The sequence below is a fragment of the Chiloscyllium plagiosum genome, chromosome 21 (assembly GCF_004010195.1).
Source record: "Chiloscyllium plagiosum isolate BGI_BamShark_2017 chromosome 21, ASM401019v2, whole genome shotgun sequence".
In the NCBI taxonomy this organism is placed as follows: domain Eukaryota; kingdom Metazoa; phylum Chordata; class Chondrichthyes; order Orectolobiformes; family Hemiscylliidae; genus Chiloscyllium; species Chiloscyllium plagiosum.
The window spans coordinates 23436901-23462873 of NC_057730.1; the positions used below are offsets into that span (position 1 = coordinate 23436901).

Below are 25973 nucleotides of genomic sequence, written 5' to 3' on the forward strand. Positions count from 1 at the left end.
TGTGTAAGAGTTTGTGCATGTGTGAGTGCGTGAGTGCATGTGAGAGTGTGTATTTGTGAATGTGATGGATTATAAGCCTGTGAGAGGGTACATGCATGGGTGTGAGTGATGGGAGTGTGTCTGAAAGAGACCATGTGTATGAGTGCGGGTCTGTGCACAACAATCACCAGACAGGTATGGTCCCTCCCAGTCAGGGAACACTTCAGCAGTCAGGGACATTTGGCCTCGGATCTTCGGGTGACCAGCCTCCAAAGCGGGCTTCAGGATAGACAACAATGCAAAGTGGCAGAGCAGATGCTGATAGCCAAGTTCGGGATCCATGAAGATGGCCTCAACCAGGACCTTGGGGTCACCTGTAGTGTGACATGAACCCACACTATACACTCTCACACACACACACACACTCTTACATACTCACACACTCACGCAGATCCTCTCTCATACACACACACATATACCCCCCTCCCCACACTCTCACCGGCTTACAATCCATCACACATACACACTTTACCAAGATTGCACGCACACACTCTCTCTCTCTCTCTCTCACATGCGCACACACATATAAATCTATGGGGTGAATCTGTATTTGCTGAATTATATTTGCAGATACATTCTATTTTGCTCAAAAAAATGCACAATCTGCAGGCAGTCAATCCATGTAATATTTTGTACAAATCCATCACACACACACACTTTACCAAGATTGCACGCACACACACACACTCTCTCTCTCTCTCTCTCTCACATGCGCACACACATATAAATCTGTGGGGTGAATTTGTATTTGCTGAATTATATTTGCAGATACATTCTATTTTGCTCAAAAAAATGCACAATCTGCAGGCAGTCAATCCATGTAATATTTTGTACATTCCACTTTGGAAATAGAACCAGTCTGACTCAAGATTGGGAGAGAGACAGATTCTAACCTCATACCTTTCATGCATTGTCTGAGCTGGGATGTCCCCTTTTTTAATAAAGCTTTACATTATCTCAAAAATGCGACTTAAAAGAAGTTCTGGGATTTACATAACAATGAATCAAAACCTGCAACCCATTCTAAAAGATGAAAGACTTAACAACAATCTAGGCTTGTTCAATATATCATTTTAGTTGCATGACACTGTAATCTTTTGCTATAAATTCTGTGTCTTATGGTTCTGCTCCACAACTACCTGATGAAGAGCTGTGAAAGCTAGCACTTCCAAATAAACTTGATGGACTATAACCTGGTATTACGTGATTTGTTAACAATCTCCACATTGTCCAAGTTGTCAGCTGAAAGGGTAGAAGGATACTCTCTGCCATTAAGTGTTCTTGAAGGTAAAGTTGCATTATTAAGTGATTTACGCTGTAAATAAAGTATAACAGTGCTCTGTATACCCTTTGCATTACTTAGTGTATTTTTACATTGATTTGTGTGGACTGCTTGATCAGCTGCAATATTTTTTCAACCTGCACCCTCCTGGTCCCATAGGTGCCAGTTAATAAAAAGTTTGCTGTACATTTCTTTGTGCTTTATGTTTGACATGAAATGAATATTGTAAGGTGTTTGATTTGAGGCACCCCAAAAGTACCAAATACAATATTGAAATCAACAGAATTGGTTTGAACCTCACAATGTCAGATTTGAACCTTTTAAAAAAAAGAAACATAATTCTATAATTTTTTTAAGGCGGGAAAGGTATTTAGGATACTTTTCTATTTCAGAGAAGGCATAAAAACAGAGAGGTGACTTTGGAACATTAGAAAATATTTGGCAAGCCAAAGTTGAAGTCCACAAAGTTCTGATCACCACATTACAGAAGGTGGCAGATATAGAAAGCCTCATTACATTTAAATATGTGCTTGGATAGGCATTTGAAATAGTGTAGGTGGAAGTGGGTACTGCAGATGCTGGAGATAGAGTCAAGATTAGAGTGATGCTGGAAAAGCACAGTAGATCAGGCAGTATCCAAGTAACAGGAAAATAGATGTTTCGGGCAAAAGCCCTTCATCAGGAATCGTGAAATAGTGTAGCTTAAGGCCTGGATTGCTGCCAAAACAGGTGTAAAACCTGCATCCACACCTCCCCCCTCACCTCCATCCAAGGCCCCAAAGGATCCTTCCATATCCAGGGGAGATCTTTCTGCACATCCAAACACCTCATCTGCGATGTCTGCTGCTCACGATGTGGTCTACTTTACACTGGGGAGACAGGATGCCGACTTGTGGAACGTTTCAGAGAAAATCTCTGGGACACACACACCAAACAACCCCACTGCCCTGTGGCTGACCACTTCAACACACCCTCCCACTCCGCCAAGGACATGCAAGTCCTGGGCCTCCTCCAACACCAAATCCTAGCCACCTGACGCCTGGAGGAAGAATGCCTCATTTTCCATTTTGGGACTCTCCAGCCTCAAGGCATCACCATTGATTTCACCAGTTTCCTCATCTCCCATTCCCCCAAATCATCCCAGATCCAATCCTCCAACTTGGCACTGCCCTCTTGAACTGTCCTCCCTGTCCATCTTCCTTCCCACCTGTTCACTCCAACCTATCATCATCACGCCCCACCTGCATCTACCTGTTGCTTTCCTAACGACCTGCCCCCCAGCCCCACACTCCCCTCCTATTTATCACTCTGCCCCCTCCCTGCTTCACATTCTTGATAAAGGGTTTATGCCCGACATGTCAATCTTTTGCTTCTTGGACGCTGCCTGACCTGCTGTGCTTTTCCAGCGCCACACTTTTCGACTCTGACCTCCAGCATCTGCAGTTGTCACTTTCTCTCGACCTGGATAATGGAATTACATTGGATTGTTCTCTCAGAAAAATAATGGATCTCATTCTGTGCTGCAAATTTCTATGATTCTACTGAATCACTTTTATACACAAAGGTATGAATCACAAAAACTCATTCTCTTTAACCAAGTTCAAATTGAAGTAACTCAATATATTTCCATATGAAACAAAAGCTTCAAATGAATGTCAGGAGAAAGTAGTGACGCAAGCATGTTCCAGTTAATACAGCTTTTGGATACACACCAGCATTCTGTGATTATATTCATGTCATGCCTCAGGTGTCACATAGACTCTGGTTTATTCTTTGGACAAGTGTTTTCTATACAGTACAGGACACACACTCATCAAACAATATCCTGCTCTTTATGAGGTAACAGTTCATCAGCCAAGGGCCTGAGCTCTATAACAGGTCACAGTTCATTAGCTGAAAAATGTGTTGTTGGAAAAGCGCAGCAGGTCAGGCAGCATCCAAGGAGCAGGAGAATCGACGTTTCGGGCATTAGCCCTTCTTCAGTCCTCACTTTCTCACAGTTCATTAGCCCAGGACCTGATCTTCATATGGTCACTGTTCACATTCAAATATTGGTTTCTGCTGAATGTTCAGTTATAGCCTTCTAATTCCCCTATGGACACGTAAACGTTGGTTTCATGTCGTTGATCACCGCTGGCCAAATAGTTTCACTTTTCAGCATATACTCCCTCATATACAATTCCATGTCACCACTGCAACTTTTGACTAACATATTTCCAGTTACATTGAGACTGTGAAGAAAGGATCTGCGTCTAACCTGGCTGCCCTAACGCTGGAGTAATCAGTTTTCAGAGGATCAGAATGCACTTCCTTCAGCTGGACAGATGTTGACAGGAAATAATATTGAGATGAGTCACCGAAGAGTGACATAATGGGCAAACAAGCATCACCTCCAGAGTCCAGTCAACCAGAGAGGCACATCTCATCAGAATGGTGATGGGTTGCTCAGTGCTGAGCTCAAACATCTCCTTCTCACACCAGTGCATCAAAATAACTGCTCAGGTTCTGCACTTCACTAGGGCCTGTACAGGGCTGAGCTGTTTGTCTTTCCTACTCTTCATCCCCGAGTCAGCCTGGGTCTTGTAGAGGCCTGAGGCCTAGAAACTAACAGAGAAAGGCTGCTTTTCTTCGGGTGGCACTTTCACCCTCCGTCCAGTTAGCTAATACTGGATTCCATGAATCCTTTAGACATTTAACAGTGTTGAGTCTAAGGAAGAAAGAAAAACCAAAAACAAAATTAACAATTAAATCAGTAAAGAACATTTTTTAAAAAAAGGTGCAGCTTAAACAAAATTTATCACCAGACAGAATGTGTTCACAGTCACCTACATCTTTGTTCATTCACACAGCCCATCATCTCTGAGAAAATCTAAAGTTGGTGCAGTGGGGGTTACTGCATGAATATGGATTGCCAGAAAGAGAACAAAGCCTCAAATACTGTCAGAGCAGAGTCAGAAAGAGGACAGGTCTACATAGTGGATAATATGGTACACAGTAAACAATGCTAGTGCTGAGATAGATATCTCCATGTGCGCTTCACCTACCCGTGTCATATATCAGCATTCTGTCTCCACTCCAGGCTTCCTTTGTCTGAATTTATCAGGTTTTCCAGATTCTGTTCAACTATTTGTATAGTTTTGCCTAGAAACAGAAACTCTATGTAAATATAGCTAAAACACATTCAGGGTCACTCTCAGTCTAGATAGAGAGGGATTCAATCCCAGTTAGAGTCCAGCTCACAATATGAGATGAAACTAGTGAATTAGAACATGCCTTTTGGATGGTTGACATATTTCACTTTAGATGTAGTGGAGTCATGGACTGCACTGTTCTGACCACACACCTGAGGAAACGAACAAGTAGACAACTTCAACACGGAGTAAAGCTGGAGAGGTTGGTGACAGGAATTCGGTGTCTGCGTTTCATATCTCTTGATAGGCAATTACTATTCTCTGACAGTGAAGGAGATTCAGTGCTCTTCTACATATCGACAGACAGCCAGTAGTTTGTGTAAAACAAAACTTCAATAGACTAAGCTGCAGATTTACTCATAACTTGGCTCACCCATTTCTCCTGTACAGTCTTTAAGAGTAGCACTCAATTCCGATATATTCAGAGATCCTAGAACAGATTTCCAATTAGCAAGGCCTTCTGGGAAAAGAAAAGAACCAAGGTTAGCAATATCAGCAGCTTTAGGCAGGTTTTAGAATTCAGTAGTGACCAACTGGCAGGCTTAAAAGTAGATAAATCTCCACGGCTAGATGAAATGTATTCCAAGTTGATGAGTGAGGTAAGGGAGAAAATAGCAGGCTTGCAAAAATTTTATAGTCTCTTTGGTCACAGGAGGGTCGCTGTAGGACTGGAGGACACCAATATGGTACTGCTACTCAAAAAGGGATCAAGGGATAAACCAGTAAAGTACAGACCAGTCAGTCCAAACTTGGTGATTTAGAAACTATTGGAAGCAATTCTGAGGGACAAAATTAATCTGTATTGAGAGGCAGGAATTAATCAAGAACAGACAGCATGGTTTTGTTCAGGAGTTGGTCACTTTTGCGAAGAGGTAACTAGGTGTTGAGGGCAATGCATTGATATGGTCTACTTGGACTTGTGTAAAGCTTTAGACAAGGTCCCGCATGGAAACTGATAGGGAAATTAAGAACCCATGAGTTCCAAGGAAATTGAATCTATAATTGGCTGCATGGCAGAAAGCAGAGGGTGATAGTTCAGGGGAGTTTTCCGATTGGAGGTCTGTGCGCTGTGGGGTCGCACATGGGTCAGTGTTTGGGCCCTTGCCGTTTGTGGTTTATATAAATGATTTAAACTTGAATGTAGGAGGATTGATTCGCAGAGGACACAAAAACTGGTGGAATGGCAAAAACGTGAGAAGGATAGCTTTATGTTACAAGTTGATCAGTGGCAAATGAAATTTTATTCTGATTGTGTGAGACATGCACTTCACCCGGACAAACAAGGCAAGGGGATACAAGATGAACAGTAGAATCCTGGGAAGCACTGATAATCAGTTGGACTCTGGTGTGCATGTACGCCGGTCCCAAAAGGTGTCAGAACTGGGGTATAAGTGGTTAAGGAGGCATAGAGTTAAAGAGCAGGGAGGTTACAGAAACTGTTGGTTGGGCTACAGCTAAGGTATTACACGCAATTCTGGAGTCCACATTATGGAGGGACGTGATTGTCAGTCATAGAATCACATAGCACAGAAACAGTCCCTTCATCCAACTCGTTAATGCCAATCAGGTTACCTAAACTGAGCTAATCCCATTTACTTGCATTCGGCCCATACCTTTCCTATGCATGTACCTGTCCAAATGTCTTTTAAACACTGTAATTGTACCTGCCACAACCACTTCTTTGTCAACTCATTTCATCTATGCACCAGCCCCTGTGTGAAAATGTTGCCCCTCAGGTCCCTTTTAAATCCTTCCTTTCTCAACTTAAACTTATGTCCTCTAGTTTTGGAGTCCCCTACCCTGGGGAAAATACATTGGCTATTCACCCTATCTGTGCTCCTCATGACTTTATAAATCTCAAATAAAGTCACCCCTCAGCCCCCAAATTCCAGAGAAAAAAGTCTCAGCCTAATAACGCAAAACTCCCAGTCTCAGTAATATTCCTGTTAATTTTTTTTCACCTGCTTGAAAAAAGTTGGATGGTGTGGAGGTTGCAACTGGATATTGATCGGATGCAGTACTGGGCTGGTAAGTAGCAGATGGGAGTTCAACCTGGAAAAGTGTGAAGTGATTCACTTTGGAAGGTCAAATTTTAATACAGAATACAAGTCAAAGGCAGGATTCTTGGCAGTGTGGAGGAATGGAGAGATCTTGGGATCCAGGTCCATAAATCCCTCAAAGTTGCCACCCAAGCTGATAGGAATATTAAGAAGGCGTATGTTGTCTTGGCTTTCAATAGCAAGGAGATTGAGTTTAAGAGCCGGGAGGTTATCTTATAGTTCTATAGAGCCCTGGTTCTGGTTGCCTCATTATAGGAAGGATGTGGAAGCTTGAGAGAAGGTGCAGAGGAGATTTTCCAGGATGCTGTCTGGACTGGAGGGCATGTCTTATGAAGCAAGGTTGAGGGAGCTCGGGCTTTTCTCATTGGAGCGAAGAAGAGGTGTACAAGATGATAAAAGGCATAGATAGAGTGAATAGTCAGAGACTTTTTCCCAGGGTAGAAATGGCTATCACAAGGGTGCATCATTTTAAGGTAACTGGAGGAGGGTTTAGGGGAGATGTCAGAGATCAGTTCTTTACACAAAGCATGGTGGGTGCATGGAATGCGAACGGTGATAGTAGAGTCAGATACATTAAAGGACATTTAAGTGACTCTTGGATAGCTTAGTTTGATCTTAGAGTAAAATAAAAGGTTGACACAACATCGAGGGCTGAAGGGCCTGCACTTTGCTGTACCTTTGAAGGCACAGTGGCTCAGTGGTTAGCACTGCTGCCTCACAGCGCCAGGGACACAGGCTCAATTCCAGCCTCGGACAACTGTCTGTAGAGTTCGCACATTGAACAAAGAACAAAGAACAAAGAACAAAGAACAAAGAAAATTTACAGCCCAGGAACAGCCATTCGGCCCTCCAAGCCTGAACTGATCCAAATGTACTGTCTATACCTGTCGGTCAATTCCTAAGCATCTCTATCCCTCTGCTCCCCACCTACTCATGCATCTGTCCAGACATATCTTAAATAAATCTACCATGCCTGCCTCTACCACCTCTGCTGGCAACACATTCCAAATGCCCATCACCCTCTGTGTGAAGTACTTGCCACGTGTATCCCCCTTAAATTTTCCACCTCTCACCTTGAAAGCGTGACCTGTTGTTATTGAATCCTTCACCCTGGGAAAAAGCTTGTCTCTATCTACCCTGTTTATACCCTTCATGATTTTGTAAACCTCAATCAGGTCACCCCTCAATCTCCTTTTTTCTAATGAAAATAAACCTATCCTACTCAACCTCTCTTCATAGCTAGCACCTTCCAAGGCAACATCCTCGTAAACCTTCTCTGCACCCTCTCCAAAGCGTCCACATCCTTTTGGTAATGTGGCGACCAGAACTGTACACAGTATTCTAAATGCAGCCGAACCAATGTCTTGTACAATTTTAACATGACTTGCCAGCTCTTATACTCAATACCCCGTCCAATGAAGGCAAGCATACTATATCCCTTCTTGACCACTCTATCCATGTGTGCAGCAACTTTCAGGGTACAATGGACCTGCACTCCAATATCTCTCTGCCCGTCAACTTTTCCCAAGGCTCTTCCGTTCATTGTATAATTCACTCTAGAATTAGTCTTGCCTAAATGCATCACCTCACATTTGTCTGGATTGAAAACCATCTGCCACTTTTCCACCCAACTCTCTAGTCTATCTATATCCTCCTGTATTCTCTGACAGTCCCTTATGCTTTCTACTACTCCACCAATCTTCGTGTCACCTGCAAACTTGCTGATCATACCAACAGTGCCCTCTTCCAAACAACAGTGACCCCCAACACTGACCCCTGTGGAACACCACTGGTCACCTTTCTCCATTTCAAGAAACTCCCTTCAACCACTACTGTCTGTCTCCTGTTGCTCAACCAGTTCTTTATCCACCTAGCGAGAACACCCTGCACACCATGTGACTTCACTTTCCCCATTAGTCTACCTTAGGGAACCTTATCAAACGCCTTACTAAAGTCCATGTATGACATCAACAGCCCTTCCTTCATTTATCAACTTGGTCACTTCCTCAAAGAACTCTATTAAGTTGGTAAGGCACAATCTCCCCCGCACAAAACCATGCTGCCTATCACTGATAAGCCCATTCTTTTCCAAATATAAATAGATCCTATCCCTCAGAACCCTCTCCAGCAACTTCCCCACCACCGATGTCATGCTCACTGGTCTGTAGTTACCCGGAATATCCCTAGTACCCTTCTTGTACAGGGGGACAACATGAGCAACCTTCCAGTCCTCCAGCACTTCACCTGTATTTAAGGATGCCACAAAGATATCTGTCAGGGCCCCAGCTATTTCCTCTCTCGCCTCCCTCAGCTACCTGGGATAGATCCCATCTGGTCCTGGGGAATTGTCCACCTTAATAACCTCTAGCCTACTCAACACATCTTCCCTACTTATTCCATCGTGATCCAAACTAATCAAACTTCTATCTCTAATCTCAAGAATCATCATGTTCCTCTCCTCATTGAACACTGATGCAAAGTAATCATTCAAAATCTCACCCTTTCTCTCAGGTTCGACACACAGCGCTCCTTCATTATTCTTTAGTGGATCAATCCTTTCTCTAGTTACCCACTTGCGTCTTATATAAGAATAAAATGCTTTGGGATTCTCCTTAATTCTGCTTGCTAAAGCTATTTCATGACCCCTTTTAGCCCACGATTCCACGTTTAAGACTTGTCCAACTCTTCCGATAATCCTCCAGGGCCCGTTCTGTTCTTAGCTTCCCTTTTCCTCTTGGCTAGTCATACAATTTCTCCTGTCATCCACAGTTCACAAATCTTGCCCTTCCTATCCTTTGCCTATCCTGCACTATCTTTAACTTATCTTTGAAAGCCTCCCACATCTCAAATGTGAACTTCCCTTCAAATAGCGGTGTCCAATCCACATTTTTGAGCTCCTGCCTAATTTTGATATAATTGGCCTTGGCCAAGTTTAGTACTCTTCCCTTCGGACCACTCTCTTTTTTTTATATCTACGAGTATTCTAAAACTTACAGAATTGTGGTCACTGTTCCCAAAGAAATCCCCAACTGCAATTCTACCACCTGTCCTGGCTCGTTCCCCAGTACCAGGTCCAATATGGCCCCTTCCCTCGTCGGACTATTGACATACTGCTCTAGAAAACTCTCCTGGCCTCTTCTTACAAATTCTACCCCATCCAGACCTCTGACGCTAAGCGTATCCCAGTCAATGTTGGGAAAATTAAAATCTCCCATCACCACTACCCTATTGCCTCTACATTTTTCCATAATCTGTTTACCAATTGTTCTTCTACCTCACGTTCACTGTTGGGAGGCCTGTAATACAGCCCTAACAATGTAACTGCACCCTTCTTATTTCTCAGCTCCACCCATAATGCCTCACTTCACAAGACCTCCATAGTGTCCTCCTTTAGCACAGCCGTGATATCATCCCTGACCAGCAATGCAACTCCACACCCCCCCTTTTACTTCTCTCCCTGTCCTGTCTGAAGCATCGATATCCTGGAACATTTAGTTGCCAATCATCATGCCCTTCCTTCAACCAAGTCTCTGTGATTGCAATAACGTCATACTCCCAAGCACTAGTCAAAGCCCTAAGGTAATTTGCCTTACACACTATACTCCTTCCATTAAAGTAGATGCATTTCAGGCCACCAGTTCTGCGTGGGTTTCCTTTGGGTGGTCTGGTTTCCTCCCATAATCCAAAGATGTGCAGGTTAGGTGATGCTGCCTGAACTGCTGTGCTTTTCCAGCACCACGAATCCAGAATCTGGTTTCCAGCATCTGCAGTCATTGTTTTTACCAGCTTAGGTGAATTGGCCATGCTAAATTGCCCATAGTATTCAGGAATGTGTAGGTTAGGTGCATTTGTCAGGGGCAAATGTAGAGTAATAGTGTAGGGGAATGGGTCTGGGTAGGTTACTCTTCGGAGGGTCGGTGTGGAATTGTTGGGCCAAAGGGCCAGTTTCCACACCATAGGGATTCTATTCTATGCTCCTTCCTAGTTTAATAATATCCTTCCTATAGCATGGTGACCAGAATTATATGCAGTACTCCAAATCTGGACTTAGCAATTTCTTGCACAGCTGTAACACAACATCCCAGTTCGAGTACTCAAAGCTCTGACCGATGCAGGTAAGTATGCCAAATGCCTTCTTCACCAGCCTGACTACCTGTGACACCATTTTCAAGGAACTATGCACCTGCATGCCTCGGTGTCTCTGTTCAACAACACTTCCCCAGGGCCCTACAATTAACTGTTTAAGTCCTGCTTTGGTTTATCTTCCAAAATGCCACACCTCACATTTATCTGTATTAAACTCCATCTGCCATTCTTCAGTCCCCTGACTCATTTGACCAAGATCCCATTGTACTCTTCACTGTCCATTATACCACCAATACCATCTACAAACTTACTAACCATGCCTCCTATACTCTCATCCAAATGTTTAAATAAATAATGAACAACAATGGACCCAGCACTGATCCTTGCAGCACACCGCTGGTCACAGGCCTCCAGGCTGAACAAAATCCCTCTACCACCACCTCTGTCTCCTACTGTAAAGCCAATTTTCTATCTAATTGGCTAGCTCTCCCTGGATCCCATGTGATCTAACCTTACCAACCAGTCTATTATGCAGTACCATGTCGAAGGCCTTGCTAAAATCCATACAGGCAATATCTACTGCTTTACCTTCATTTATCTTCTTGGTCACTTCTTCAAAAAAACTCAATCCAATTTTTGAAACATGATTTCCAACACACAAAACCATGCTAACTATCCCTAATCAGTCCTTGCCTTTCTAAATGTACGTAGATAATGTCTCTCAGAATCCCCTCCAATAACTTACCCACCAGTGACGTCAGGCTCACCACTCTGTAGTTCCCTGGATTTTCCTTACAGCCTATCTTAAATAATGACACAATATTAAGTATCCTCCAGTCTTCCGCAACTGAGCCATGCTGTTGATGATCCAAATATCTCCGCCAGTATTCGTTTAGGATGTCAACCATTTCCTGTGGTTCCAAAATATGGATGGCCTGATTGATCTTTAAGGGGCCCTATTGTCTCCATAGTTACTCTTTTGCCCTTAACATACTTGTAGAATTTCTTTGGATTCTCCTTTACTCTATGTGCCAAAGCTAGCTCATGTCCTCTTTTTGCCTTCCAGATCCTTCATAAGTGATTTCCGACATCCTCTATATTCAAGGTATTCACTTGATCCCAGCTGCCTATACCTGACATATGCCTCCTTCTTTTTCTTGACCAGTGTCTCACTATCTCTAGTCATCCAGTGTTCCTTACTCCTTCCAGCCTTGCCCTTCACAGTAACAGAAACATGCTGGCCCTGAACCCATGTTATCTCACTTTTGAAAGCATTACATTTGCCAGATGTCCCTTAACTCCAAACAGCCTCCCCCAATTAACTTTTGAAAATTCTTGTCTAATACTTTCAAGACTGGCCTTTCCCCAATTTAGAACTTTAACTTGTGGACCAGACCTATCCTTTTCCATACTATTTTAAAACTAATAATGTTATGATCACTGGTCCCAAAGTGTTTCTCCACTAACACCTCAGTCACTTGCTCTGCCTTATTTCCCAAGAGGAGGTTGAGTTTTGCCCCTTCTGTACATATTGATTGAGAAATTTTGCCTGAACTCACATAACAAATTTCCCCCATCCAAGCCCTTAACACTATGGCAGTCCCAGTCTATGTTGGGAAAGTTAAAATCCCCTATTATTACAACTCTATTATTCTCACAGCTATCTGCGATCGCCCTATATATATGCTGCTCAATTTCCCATTGATTATTATGGGACCTATAGCATATTTCCACCGAAGTAATCACACCCTTTTTATTTCTTAGTTCCATTCATATAGCCTCACTGATGATCCCACAGAAATATCCTGAGTACTATCATGATGTTTTCCCTAATCAAAAACATCATTCCCCATCCTCTCTTGCCTTCCCTTCTATCCTTCCATTTGTACCCCAGAATTTTAAGCTACTAGACCTATCCCTCCCTCAGCCATGTTTCTGTAACAGTCACGATACTCCAGTATCATGCAACTCATCACTTTTTCTACCTAAGTCATGGTACTGATGTCTACAATGGCCTCTGACTGCTCACACTTCCTTTTGAAAATTTGCTGCAAATACTTAAAAACATCATTGGCATTGGCACCAGGGAGGCAATACACCATCTAGAGTCTTGCTCGTGGCCACTGAAATGCCTGTCTGTGCCCCTGATTAGAGAGTGCCCCATCACAGTTACTGAAGAGGATCAGTTATGAAGAGAGATTGGACAGACTGGGATTGTTTTCCTTAGAGCAGAAGAGATTGAGAGTCATAGAGTCGTAGAGACGTACAGCACAGAAACAGACCCATCGGTCCAACTCGACCAGATATTCTAATCCAATCTAGTCCCACCTGCCAGCACCCGGCCCACATCCTTCCAAACCCTTCCTAATCACATAATCATAGTCAAAGTGAAGAAAAATAAGATTACAAAAGTGCTAAATACAGTTGGATACTGTAAATGAATGCAAAATGAATGAATTTAAATGAAGGAATAACTTTAATACATCTTGGATTTTTCTCATTATAGAAACATGCTAAGGAATGACAAATGATAAAAGCCCAGGCTTTTAAACCTCATGCAATTATTGTTACAACAGGCAGCAACGTGATAATCTGAACGCATTTCTATTCTACATACCATTACATCTGCTTCACGTATTGCATAGCGTAGATTAGGATCCAGCGAATACATTACAGATTTCATTTGTTTAGAATTCAGGAACAGCAGAAATACCAGGAAACAAAAATACAGCACGCTGAGACCAAAAACGAGAGGGACATGATTGACGTGTATAAATTTATGAGGAACACAGAAAGGGTAGACAGGAAGAAAATACTTTCCCTTGATGGAAGGATCAATGACCTGGAGGGGTAGATTCAAGGTAAGGGACAGAAGTTTAGAGGAAAAGCTTTTACAATCTGGAACTCACTGCCTGCAAGGGTAGTACAGGCAGAAACGCTCATAACATTTAAGAGTATTTAGCTGTGCATTTGCAATGCAACAGCATACAAGACAATGGGCCAATTGCTGGAAAATGGGATTAGGTTAGTTGGACACTGTTTTTGATCAACTCAGATCTTTTTCTGTGCTGTAGATCTGTACAATCCCACCTGAATACTGAATAGCCAAGATGTATCTTGATTATCCAATGGACACTAACACTTTCTAAGTACTGTCCCTCTTGCATGTAGAACTTCCAAAACACTGCCCCTTGTCCTCAGCACTAGCCTCCCAGCAGTACTGCCCTGCTGAAAGTACTATTTCCCTCAGTACTACCTTTCTGACAGTAGTGTTCCCTCATCGCCTCAACAACAGTCCCATTCCCCCTCAAAACAATCCAGCACTCCCCTCAGTATTTATTGTAGTTTCAGTCTCTATTTGTAGTTAAGTTCTAATGGGGCATGAATTCACCACCATCAGACTCAAATGACTCAAGTCTACTGAAGGAATATTTTGTCTTAAGTTCAATTTCTTAGCTTCTACCCTTTAAAACTTGGAAAATTAAATGATTGAAGGACAAGATCAGGAGTTGTTATGATCCTTCAATAACAAGTTGCAGAAATCAGTCATTCAGAGATCTCCAAGAGATCCAGGTGAATGCAGGCTTGTTAAATTGACCAATGGTTATTGATGGAGGGGGAAGGAGTGGAAGATGTAATCAGCTAGGTTTATTACTCAGTGCAGTCATATGAGGATACAGGTGGGTCTGAATTATTATGGTACATTCTGCTGTCACTTACCACGTGTTTTCACACAAGGTGACAGCACCCTTGACACTGTTCTCCAAGACAGAACCTTCAGTTTGTCTGGTTCACTAAGACTGTACAGTAGCACATTAGTTACCATGAAGGTTGCCAGTGTAGTAATCGAGGTCAAAAAATGCACTCTCTAACTGATTCTTTACTAACCTTCCTTTACGCTGCTTGGTTGTTTCTTTAGGTCTGCCTTCCTCCTCTGTGCCACTCCATCTTTAAATCGGGCCGATAGTTCACACTGGCAAGCCCTGACAAAGGATAAAGTGGTGAGTAACTGCTCCCCAAGTTGAGATGATCATGATTCAAGGGTCAACACAAGGAACTCAGCCTAAATAAGTCAACACCAAGACATTCACCAGACATCAACAACTTTGGCTCATACACCCCAACTTCTCGTTGTCCAAGAACATTAAGGGTCAGTCTTTCCAGTCCACAACAATGCTGTAATCAAGACTGTTGCGCACACAGTCCATGGTAGTCACTCCATTATACACATAATCCATCACACATTCAGTCCATTACATATGTAGTCCATTAGGAATTCCATATTATTGATGACTCATATTACTGACTCACTTGATTTGTTCAAGGATGATCGCTAATTCTCGACAGACTCTATGTGTATCTTCAATCTGTTTCTGTTGTTGTTTCCAGGCAATTTTATCCTCCATTAAAAATCCTTCAACCACAGCTCTCAGCTCCTGTTCCTGTGACACTCGTCCCTTCAGCAATTCCACTTCCTCACACTTCTGATGAAAGAACCACAATACTTCAGAGGCTGAAATTAGACATATATCAGGCTATCCAGTGCTAAAGCCTTCACATATTAAAAATAATAGCAAGGGAGGTCAGCAGTCTTATGGTCCATCCCATCACTAACAGAGTTTGGCTAGTGAACATTTTTTAAGAATTACCCTGTACACTGTGTTCATATGCACACACTCCTCAATACTGAGCATTGTGGAGGGATCTTTACTGTCTTTTGCAATCTTTTGGGGTGAGATGATGATCCAGTGTCAGTGAACTAATAATACAGAAAATAGTGGCAAATGATGGTATTTAATTTAAATTCATTCACCAGAAATTGAAATCTAGTCTCAGTAATGGCTACTGTGACAACTATCATCAACTGTTGCAAAAAGAAACATTGATTCACTAATGTTCTTTAGGGAAGGATATCTGTCATCCTTACCTGGAATGCCCTCTTGTTGATTCTTAACTGTTCTCTGAAATGGTCTAGCTATCCACTCAGTTAAGAGCATTTTGGGGATGGGTAACAAATGCTGTACCTGCCAGCTATGCCCACATGCTATGAAAGATGTTTTAAAAATCTAATCCCTGCTATACCTAGCCTGGGAGTGTTTGACTACACTGTGAAGAAATTCTTTAATCTATTCCCAAACTTTTCTGTGCCTGTCCAGGAGAGTTGATGAGACATTACAGTCAAAATGTTACCCTGTAAGAAACCTATCCTGTACCTGCCCTGATGCAACAGCGCAGAGTGAATTTTACTCTGTACCCAGCCAGTCTTGTACCTGTCATGCCTGCCCTGCAAATGTTTGATGGGAAGAGTTTTAATTTGTATTTAGTGGGAACAAAGTTTTATTTTGCATTTAACCTGCAAGGTACCTGCCCTGAGAAGAACAGTGTAGACAGAATTTTGCTTTTTATCTAATTTAAGCTGTTTTCACCCCAGAAAATCAATGCCTAATTAATTATTCTTGCAGATAGAGTTCAATTGCTTTCATCACATGGAATAAATTGCACCTTATGAAGTTGAATGGCCATTTCCTGCATTTCTGTCTCCAGACGGTCAGCATAGACCTGTTCTAAGGTGTTACTCAGAGGCAGGGCGTTACTGTGCCAGCGGGCAATCGCAGCTGTCATCTTCCTCTTAGGTCCAAACAACCTGCAAAGGCACCAGCAATAAGTTACACTGTGCTGGAGCTTTGTCACTGACTTCAACCCACCTCCCACTCTCTTACTTTAACCCCCCTCAACTGTTGTCACCTCACCAGTCCCTCCTAGCTCCCCTCTCTACCCAGTTACAATACAATGAGTTCAGTTTGCTGTACACCTTGGCTCTACCTGTTTATGTGACACCTACTCACGTAATGCCTACTTCTTTCAGATCAGCTTCTGTCAGAGTCAAGAATATTCGCAAGTCCACGTCCTGCTCCTCAAGGATGTGCAGATACTTCAAGCAACCGATCTGTTCTAGAAACTCTGGCAAGTCCTGTAACCAGAAGGAACATTGACAATAACACAGGAAAAGAAGGGGATAATGTGCAACAAGAGAAGACATTGGGAAGAAACTTCCAACCTTTTGAAATCATTCCACAGTGATGAGGGAGGGAATGGCTGAGTTTTGATCGCTCATAGGTATCGTTGTGTTGATGGTTGTTTTAAGTAATACTGCCATAACAGTACTCTAGTGGCCATGGGAGATGTTCAGAGGACCTTGGTGACTACGGAACACGCTCGAAGGATCCCAAAATATGTGTCTCATTCTTAACACCTGTAAACAGGTGTGATTATATGTTAACTTACTAGGTAATCATAGAAGACACATTGCATCACTATATGATGTTTTGACCTCACAAAAGGACCGAAGAAAGCCCATCACCACCAACTGTTAATTTCAGCAAGGACCAAACTGTACCTTCGGCCCTTGATATTCCACCACCACCTTATTCGGAATCTGTGTCTGTGAACTGGGAATTGTGTAAATGTCACTGCCTCCTGAGTGGGTGCTCTCTGTGCTCCGGCTATAACCTCTGCGAATCCTCTGTTTCCTGATAGAGGATTTACTGGACTGATCCGAATCCTTAAAAAAAACACAAGTCTGATTTGTAAAGATTACAAGCAGCACAGCTGTCAAGATACCATTCAGAAATCCGATCCCACTGCCCACATCCTAAAAGCCTGATTCCAATGCCCCGCACCCTGAACACCAACTCCCACTGCCCTTTACTAACTCTAGAAGATAAACTTAGAATTATTTGTGACAGAACACTTTAAAACTGTACACTTAACTATGTTGCTGCCTCAGCTGCACTCCATGCAGCCTATTCAAATACATAAACCAGAGAGATTATTTGTAAATCCAAACTCCTCAATGAATGTAACCTTCACTTGTCCCAATGCTCCACTTCACAACTTATTCAACCCTAAATTCTCCTGTGCAGCACCCCATTTTCCATCTATTTGCTCCACACTCACTTGGTATTGGCCTCACTTACTCCATACCCTCTGTTTATCTTTTGTGGCAGTGCTGTTCCCCAAATGCAAATGCTGTTCTCCTGTTATGAGAGTCTCTTACACACTGGATAAGTGATTTGCATGCGCATTTTGGGAGCCTAGCTGAGAAGGAAATGACTCAGGGCTGTCAAAGGATTTAAGCATGTTCACTTATTGGACATAACCTGAAATCTTCATAAATAGACAGTATCTTTGTGCACCCTCTCTCACCTCATTACTCTCCAGGGATCCCTCACGACTAACACCCAATGGCTTTGCCAGCCCTTCACCACTGCTGTCGCTGCTCTTGCGAGTGGTCACAATATCAGTGATACAGAAAGGATTTTCCTCTACAGAGGAAAAAGACTGTCAGTCATTGTTAAGAAAACCTAAAAATCTGAAATAAAAAACAGAAAATAATCAGCAGGTCAGGAAGCATCAAAGAAGAGAGATATAATTAACTTTTCAGGTCAATGTCTATGATGACAAAAGGTGACAGACCTGAAATGTTAACTTTGCTTCTCTCTGCAAATGCTGCCTGGCATACTAAGAATTTTCAGCATTTTTTGAACCATGAAGTCACTTACTTTGCAGACAAGAGCAAAAGTAAAACCAGTACTGATACACAGATGACAGTGTGGTTAAGAGAGAGGGAGAAAACTGATTAATAGTTCAAGTAGAGATCTTAATCAAAGATTTGTAACCATAAGCTCCCTTTAGAGCTGTTAAGAGTCTTGTTCCATTAGGTCACACAGTTCAGCCTTTGGAAGCAGAGACGAAAGTATAAAAGTATAACAGCATCTCACAAAGGCACATGCCTATGTTATTTGCACACACATGTATAGAGTCATGCGCACACTCACTGACACATGCAAACAAATCATTCACACACTCACTCAACTCAATCATGCTCTAAATCACACACGTGCTTATGATCACATGCTAATGATTTCTTCCACACATTTATGCTTCTGCTTGTTCACACACACATAACCATTTGTCAGGAAGTAGCCCAGGCCCTCAGAAACCAGTGAACAGTAAGAGGGAGCAGTTGCACCTACCTCTACTGCTGTTGCTCTCTATGTCCTGCTCATTAATTGGGGAGGTGACATCACGATTCCGGATATCCTCTTCATCTTCATCCTGGTTGTTCTTGAATGTGACATACCCTTGTGGTGGGACAGATTCTGAAAAGACAGCGAATATGAAAACAAGGAGAAGGAAATGTGAGAATGGGGTAGGAAAAAAAATAAAACTTCCTGTTGTGGATTGAGTAACACAGGATTCTCCTCTCAATAGTTGTTCTCAAACTTTGTTGGTTGACTAACTCCTTTTCCAATGGATTAGTAATCATGGACCCTGTTCACATAAACTAAAATACAACAGTCAGAATATATAAGTGCCATATGTAAAGAATGTATTAATGTTTTCAGGAAAGCAGGTATTTATATATAAGTATTAGTGAGATGGTTGCACCTGCTTCCCACTGCTTCTCTACTTGACAGAAACCCAGAGGGGGTAGCAATATGGGGAGAAGAGCATGAAAAAAGCACCAAAAGAGCAGGAAGAATGGGAATCTGAGAGGACTGTTGCCCAAGGAGAGTGCAGGACCACAGGACAAGAACAGAAAAAGGCCTCTAGCCATTGCCAATTCACTTATACGTGACCATGGTGCTTTCATGTTATTTCAAAGGCCCAATAAAAATGCTCTACTGGCCCCTGTTTAAGAACTACTGCTTTAAAGTACAATCTACTAATCCCAAACTCACCCAATGTTAAGAAGGAATCTTACCCTCTGCACCTCCCAAGCAAAGATCAGTCATAGTTTACTGGATAGCACTCTCTCTCATCTCAGAGTCAGGAAGTTATGAATTCCAGTCTCATTCCAGAGACTTCAGCATAAAATCTAAGCTAACACTTCCAACATTGTTTGGTTGAAACATTAAACAAAAGATTCGCCACAACCAACCATCTCACAATATAGTTCTCTCCCCTTCTAAAAATAATAAAACTGTTTATACCATACTGCTGTGGCCATCCCCTGGTTTGATGGCTTGTGATGTGGGCTAGTGCTTGTGGTCCATCATGAATACTGGGCCCCTTGTTTCTTCGGGAATGTGGATGACGACTGTGTGGGTGATGTGGTTGGAATGAACAGGATTCATCAGAGGAGCTGAAATCTTCGTCTATTCCTGTAGGGAGATAAAGCAGCTTTATGCCAGTTCTTCCACGCACTGCTCAGCAACTTCTTACCTTGCTGCCAAGCAACCCATGTGATTGGCTGATAGAAGATAAGACTGGATTGCTTTCTGTCACCCTGTGCCACTCTCTTTTGTCGCCAAAAGTAAATATGTAGACATTACTTGACCAACCTTGAAATATACATGTTCAAATTCTAGTACACACAATATGAATTAGGAGCAGGAGTAAGCCACTTGCCCCACAAGGCTGCTCCACCACTCAATAAGATTATAGCCAATTTGATCATTTTACACTCCACTTATCCCCAATAACCTTTTCAACCCTTACTCAACAAGAGTCTATCTACATCTGCTTAAGAATATTCAAAGAAGACTCTGCTTCCACTGATTTCAAGGAAGAGAATTCCAAAGACTCATGTCCTTCCTCATCTCTATCTTATACAGGTGATCCCTTATTTTTAAACAGTGACCCCCAATTATTGATTCTCTCATAAAACATCCTTTCCATATCTATCCCATAAAGAACCCTCAGGACCTTAAAAGTTTCAATCAAGTCAACTCCTGCTCTTCTAAGTTCCAATAGATAGAAGCCTATTCCATCCACCCTTTTCTCAGGACAAGCACACCATTCCAGGTTTTATACTGGTCAACCTTCTCTGCACTGCTTCTGAAACATACTTCCTTCAATAAGGACATCAATCACATACTCACCATTTAAGGGGAAGGTGGTGATGTTTGTTATTGTCACTGACCTAGAAATCCAAAGTCTTAGGCTAATGTCCTGGGAACATGAGTTCAAATCCCAGAAATTTTAATTCAGTTAATAAATCTAGAGTTAATCTAATGCTAATCAGGAAACCATTGTGTTCTGAAGGAGGGTCACTGTACCCGAAATGTTAACCCTGCTTTCCCTCCACAGATGCTGCCAGATCCACTGAGTTTTCTCAGCAATTTCTGTTTTTATTAACCATTGTCAATTGTTCTAAAACTCCATCTGGTTCATCAGAGTCTCTGAAAAGACAATAAATATGAGAACATAAGGAGAAGGAATTGTGAGAATAGGGTGGCGGGGTGGGGGTGGGGGGTTGTTGCAACTGAAAGTCCTGGTTTGGGTTAATTAATACAAAGGTTTTAGGACAATGTCCTGGCAATGACCTCATACCATGAGAGAATAGAAAAAACTAAAGCAAAGCCCACAGTGTGCTATATAACTGAAGCATACTTTCCCTACTTTTGTATTCAATTCCCCCTTTCAGTAAGCAATATAATTCTGCTAGTTTTCGTAATACTTGCTGTACTTGCATACTAACCTTCTGTATTATATGCACTAGGACACCCAGATTCCTCTGCATCTCAGAGTTCTGTAATTTCTTCCCATTTAGATAATCTGCTTCTTTGTTATTGTTATAAAGATATAGGTGTGTACTACACCTTTAAGAGAGTTGAAAAGCTAGCAAGGACTGACAAAGCACAGAGAGTCCTGAACAAAGTAAAAATGTAACACTTGGACGAAACAAATAGTTGCAGCTGAGTTGTCATGAAATAAAAACAAATTCAAATTTGGCCAATCAGTTTAAATTATGCCCCAAGATACCAAACTCCAATCAAATTTGAATTTAGTATTAAAACCAATGAAATGATCAGATGTTTTGGGGTATAAAACCGGACATTTTGAACAGTTAAAAAACGATCTGCCAAGGACATCCATAAATATAGAATTCTAGCTGAAGAGCTCTCTGAAAGTTACCTGTCCATAAGAAGTTACTGCAGCAGAATATCAAAATCGACCTGGAGAAAATATACAGAAGAAAATCTACAAAGGAAAATCAACAAAGCTGACTGGGTTTTGAAACGTGATTTCTTTTTTGTAAATTTTAATCGGGATTTTTTTATTGGACTAGTATTGTAGAGTGGGAGGTAAAAGATAGGTTTAAGAGAAAGGAGTTGTAAACAGTTGTTGATTTTAATATTCGCTGTTGGATTTAAAGAATAAATTTGTTAATTTTTATTTTAAATAGTGACCTCTGGGATAGTTCTTTGCCTCTCGAAATTTATCGGATTACGGTGCGAGGTGAGCTTCTCTGTGTGTCGGGTTTAAATTAGCAGAGGGGTTTACCCCCATGTCGTAACATATTCTTCTTACAGAAATGGGCAATGTCATATTGTTACATTTCAGACCAGATGCCAGATGTTTGCACACACTCTCTATACTCGTTTCTATAAATTCACCTGCACCTCCACACACATCATCTATTGCACAAATTCACCTGCACCTCCACACACATCATCGATTGCATCCGCTGCACCCGATGTGGCCTCCTCTATATTGGGGAGACAGGCCGCCTACTTGCTGAACGTTTCAGAGAACACCTCTGGGACACCCGAACCAACCAACCCAACCACCTCGTAGCCCAACACTTTAACTCCCTCTCCCACTCCACCAAGGACATGCAGGTCCTTGGACCCCTCCATCGCCAGACCATGACAACACGACGGTTGGAGGAAGAGCGCCTCATCTTCTGCCTGGGAACCCTCCAACAACAAGGGATGAACTCAAGATTTCTCCAGTTTCGGACACACTTTCCTCATTCCTGAAGAAGGGCTTATGCCCGAAACGTCGATTCTCCTGTTCCTTGGATGCTGCCTGACCTGCTGCACTTTTCCAGCAACACATTTTCAGCTATACTCATTTCTAGCCTCATGTCTTCTTCAGTTTACTTTCCTACCTATCTGGATCAGGCTTGCTGCTGAGGGCAACGTGCTGACCTTTGTGTGGAAACAAACCCAGATTTTACACAAAAAAAACGCAAACTCACGTAGCAGCAGCACATCTACCTGTGTCCCTCCGGACTGATTTAGATACTGGGGCTGTATGCAGGTCAATGAGACTGGCAATCTTCATATAACCATACATTAGTGCCAAAGAACGAGCTGTGTCCCCAGTTTTATCCTTCACATCAACCTGGACATCCTGTATTCAAGATAGAAAAACATGTTTCATTATTGGAGTTACTGGAACGGTAACATAGTGGTGATGGCCTAGTAATGCAAAGGCCCGGACTAATGCTCTGGACACAGTTTCAAATTCCACAACAGTAGTTGGTGAAATTTAAATTAAATGAATTGATACCAATTGGTGTGTAAACATAATAAGTTCTGATTTCAGAAGTCGGTGCTACACACAGACCTTGGAGGTCCATGCACTGAGAAAATTTTCAGGCAATACTGATCACCATCAGTTATCCTAGCATAAAGGCCCATCTGGTTTGAGAAAGTATTTAGGAAAGGAAGTTTACTGTTGTTGTGGTCCGAAATCACATATAGGCCAGACAAACAGAAATTTGGTTGTTTGTTATAAAAACAGTTTTGCCAGATTCTCCAACATTTTCTGTCAGCAACTGTAGACAGAGAAGGAGTTTACATTTCCATTGTAAGTCCAGTGAATCTTCTGTGGTACTATGTCTCCAGCATTTTCAGTTTTTATTTCAGATTTCAAGCATCTGCAGTGTGTTATTTTTATTTGATTAATAGCTAAATCAGGGAGACGATGGCCTAGTGATATTATCACTAGACTATTAAGCCAGAGACCAATTCAATTTGAGTTTAATTTTTTTTAAGAATCTGGATTAAGAATCTAATAATAACCATATAATTGTCTGATTTGCTACTTGTCAGAAGAAATCCATTTGGCTCACTAATGTCCTTTAGAAAAGGAAATCTGCCATCCTTCCCTGTTCAATGCCTGGCCTACATGTGACTTCAGACCCACAGCAATGTGATTGACACTCAAATGCCCTCTGGGCAGTTAGGGATGGGTAATGAATACTAGTCTGGCCAGTGATGTCCACATCTCATGAATGAACTAAAAAAAATTTAGCCCTTTCAAACCATCACAGCAAAGTCAAAAAGGAATAAAATTAGACAGACCACTTTGCACCAACCTATGCACTAGAAATGGCACCACTAGTCCTATTGACCCTGCAAAGTGTCCTCCTTAAAAATATCTCAGGAGCCTGTGCCAGAATTGGGAGAGGTAACTGGTCAAGTAATAGCATGACTTAAGCGAATCATACATTACAGCCAAAGTCCCAGACATGACCATCACTGTCCCCGGGGGTTTTCAATATCAACTCTGGACCCTTTGAATTCTCATGACATCAGTTCGAACTTGGGGGCAAGGGACCTTCGTACCATCTACTGCCCTTCTTCAGGTGATGAATCAGTACTTCTTCTTCGAAAAAGCACCAAGGGTGATAAGGACCAAAATGTAATCTAGGTGGAGACGTCAATACAGCATCACTACTGACTGAACTGGCTGGGTCATGAAGGATATACCTGCCACACTGAAGTCCCATTTTCACACTGAGGACACTCTCCATCCTGTTGTGCTAACTTAAATTGATTTACAATGAATCTAGCAACTCTAACAAGTAAGTGGGTATCCATGAGGCACTAAAGGTTATCTTCAAAAGAACTGCATCAACCACAGTCTGTAATGTCAACCTCCAGCATATCCCTCAATCTACCATGACCATGAAAGCGAGGAATCAACCCTGGTTCAATATAGAGTAAAGGACAGCTTGCAGAGGCAACAGCTCATGTACCTAATGTCAACCTAGTGAATGTAAAACACAGGACTGCTCAGTTAACCCATTTGGCTAGATAGCTGGTTTGCAATGCAGAGTGATGCCAATAGCTTGGGTTTGATTTCTGTACCAGCTAAGATCACCCTGAAGGACACAATTCCTCAATGTCTCTCCTTGTTTGAGGCATGGTGACCCTCAGGTTAAACTACCATCAGTTGTTTGTCTCTATTGAAAGAGCAGCTTTTTGGTCCAGTAGCACTATAGCAACAGTACCTTTATTTGTTTGCCAAACAGCAGAAGCAGTGGGTGACAGATAACATTAAGCAATTTCACAACCAACAAACCAAATCGATGTTCTGTAATCCTGCCACATCCAGCCATGAATGATGGTGGTCAATTAAACAATTGGACGCTTTGCAATTATCCCGATCCTCAATGTTGGGAGAACCCAGCATATCAGAACAAAAGATAAGGCTGAAGCATTTACAACCACCTTTACCCAGAATCGCCAAATGGATGAGCCATCTCAGTTACTTTTTTAGAGACCTAGCATTACAAATGCAGTGTTAGTTAGTACAGTTCACTCCATATGATGTTAAGCAATGACTGAAAGTATAAGACAATGAAGAAACTATGATCCCTGACAATATCCTGCCAGTAATGCTCAAGTCCTGTGTTTCATAACCAGCCACACACCTAGCCAAACTGCAGTACTGCTACAACACATCTAGGAGACAATATAGAATACTGCCCAAGAATCTGAGCGGCACAGTGGCTCAGTGGTTAGAGCACTGCTGCCTCACAGCCCCATGGACCTGGGTTCAATTCCCGCCGAGGGCCACTGTCTATATGGAATTTGCACATTCTCCCCTTGTCTGCATGCGTTTCCTCCCACAATCCTAAGATGTGCATGTCTGGTAAGTTGGCCATGCTAAATTGCCCATAGTGTTAGGTGCATTAGTCAGGGGTAAATATAGGGTAGGGAAATGAGTCTGGGTGGGTTACTCTTTGAAAGGTCGGTGTGGAGTTGTTGGGCCGAAAGGCCTGTTTCCATACTGTAGGGAATCTAATTTGCAGTTTATAAAAAAGAAAGATAAATCTAATCCAGTCATTTACCACTGTGTCAGTCTACTTTAAGTTATCAGTAAAGTGATGGAAAGTATCAGTGACGATGTGATCAAGCACTGCCTACTCAACAAAAATATAGAAACGTAGAAAATAAGCGGAGTTGGCCATTCAGCCCTTTGAGCCAGCTCCACCATTCAGTAGGATCGTGGTTGATCATTTGACCTGTAACTGTTTTCTCCCAATACCCTTTCATCCTTTTAGCCCTAAAGGGGTTGGGGAGTCCAGAACTAAAGGGCATTGGTTTAGGGTGAGAGGGGAAAGATATAAAAGAGACCTAAGGGGCAACTTTTTCATGCAGAAAGTGGTACGTGTATGGAATGAGCTGCCGGAGGAAGTGGTGGAGGCTGGTACAATTGCAACATTTAAGAGGCATTTGGATTGGTATACAAGTAAGAAGGGTTTGGAGAGATATGGGCCGGGTGCTG

The 25973-nt window shown here is 42.2% G+C and overlaps 1 protein-coding gene across 1 annotated transcript; it reads right to left on the reverse strand.

The window, feature by feature from the left end:
• Positions 1-3071: 3071 nt before the first annotated feature.
• LOC122560660 (ankyrin repeat and SAM domain-containing protein 3-like) lies at positions 3072-23534 on the reverse strand. Its single transcript, XM_043711547.1, has 12 exons — positions 22670-23534; positions 19655-19825; positions 18695-18820; positions 17865-17983; positions 17056-17220; positions 16505-16629; positions 16161-16302; positions 14970-15142; positions 14547-14641; positions 4886-4972; positions 4366-4462; positions 3072-4028 (listed from the first exon to the last, which is right to left on the reverse strand). Exons 1-11 carry the CDS (start codon positions 22746-22748, stop codon positions 4371-4373), a joined length of 1374 nt encoding a protein of 457 aa, XP_043567482.1. The 5' UTR covers positions 22749-23534; the 3' UTR covers positions 3072-4028; positions 4366-4370.
• Between the last annotated feature and the right edge of the window lie 2439 nt (positions 23535-25973).

What these genes read in the sequence shown, in the direction of transcription:
- LOC122560660 (XM_043711547.1), bottom strand. Translation starts at nt 22,748, where the DNA reads ATGTATGGTTATATGAAGATTGCCAGTCTCATTGACCTGCATACAGCC. An exon ending in ATCAGTCCGGAGGGACACAG is followed by an intron (nt 19,826 to 22,669) that starts GTAGATGTGCTG and finishes ATCTCCCTACAG; the next exon opens with GAATAGACGAAGATTTCAGC. An exon ending in GGGATGGCCACAGCAGTATG is followed by an intron (nt 18,821 to 19,654) that starts GTATAAACAGTT and finishes CTGTCTTTTCAG; the next exon opens with AATCTGTCCCACCACAAGGG.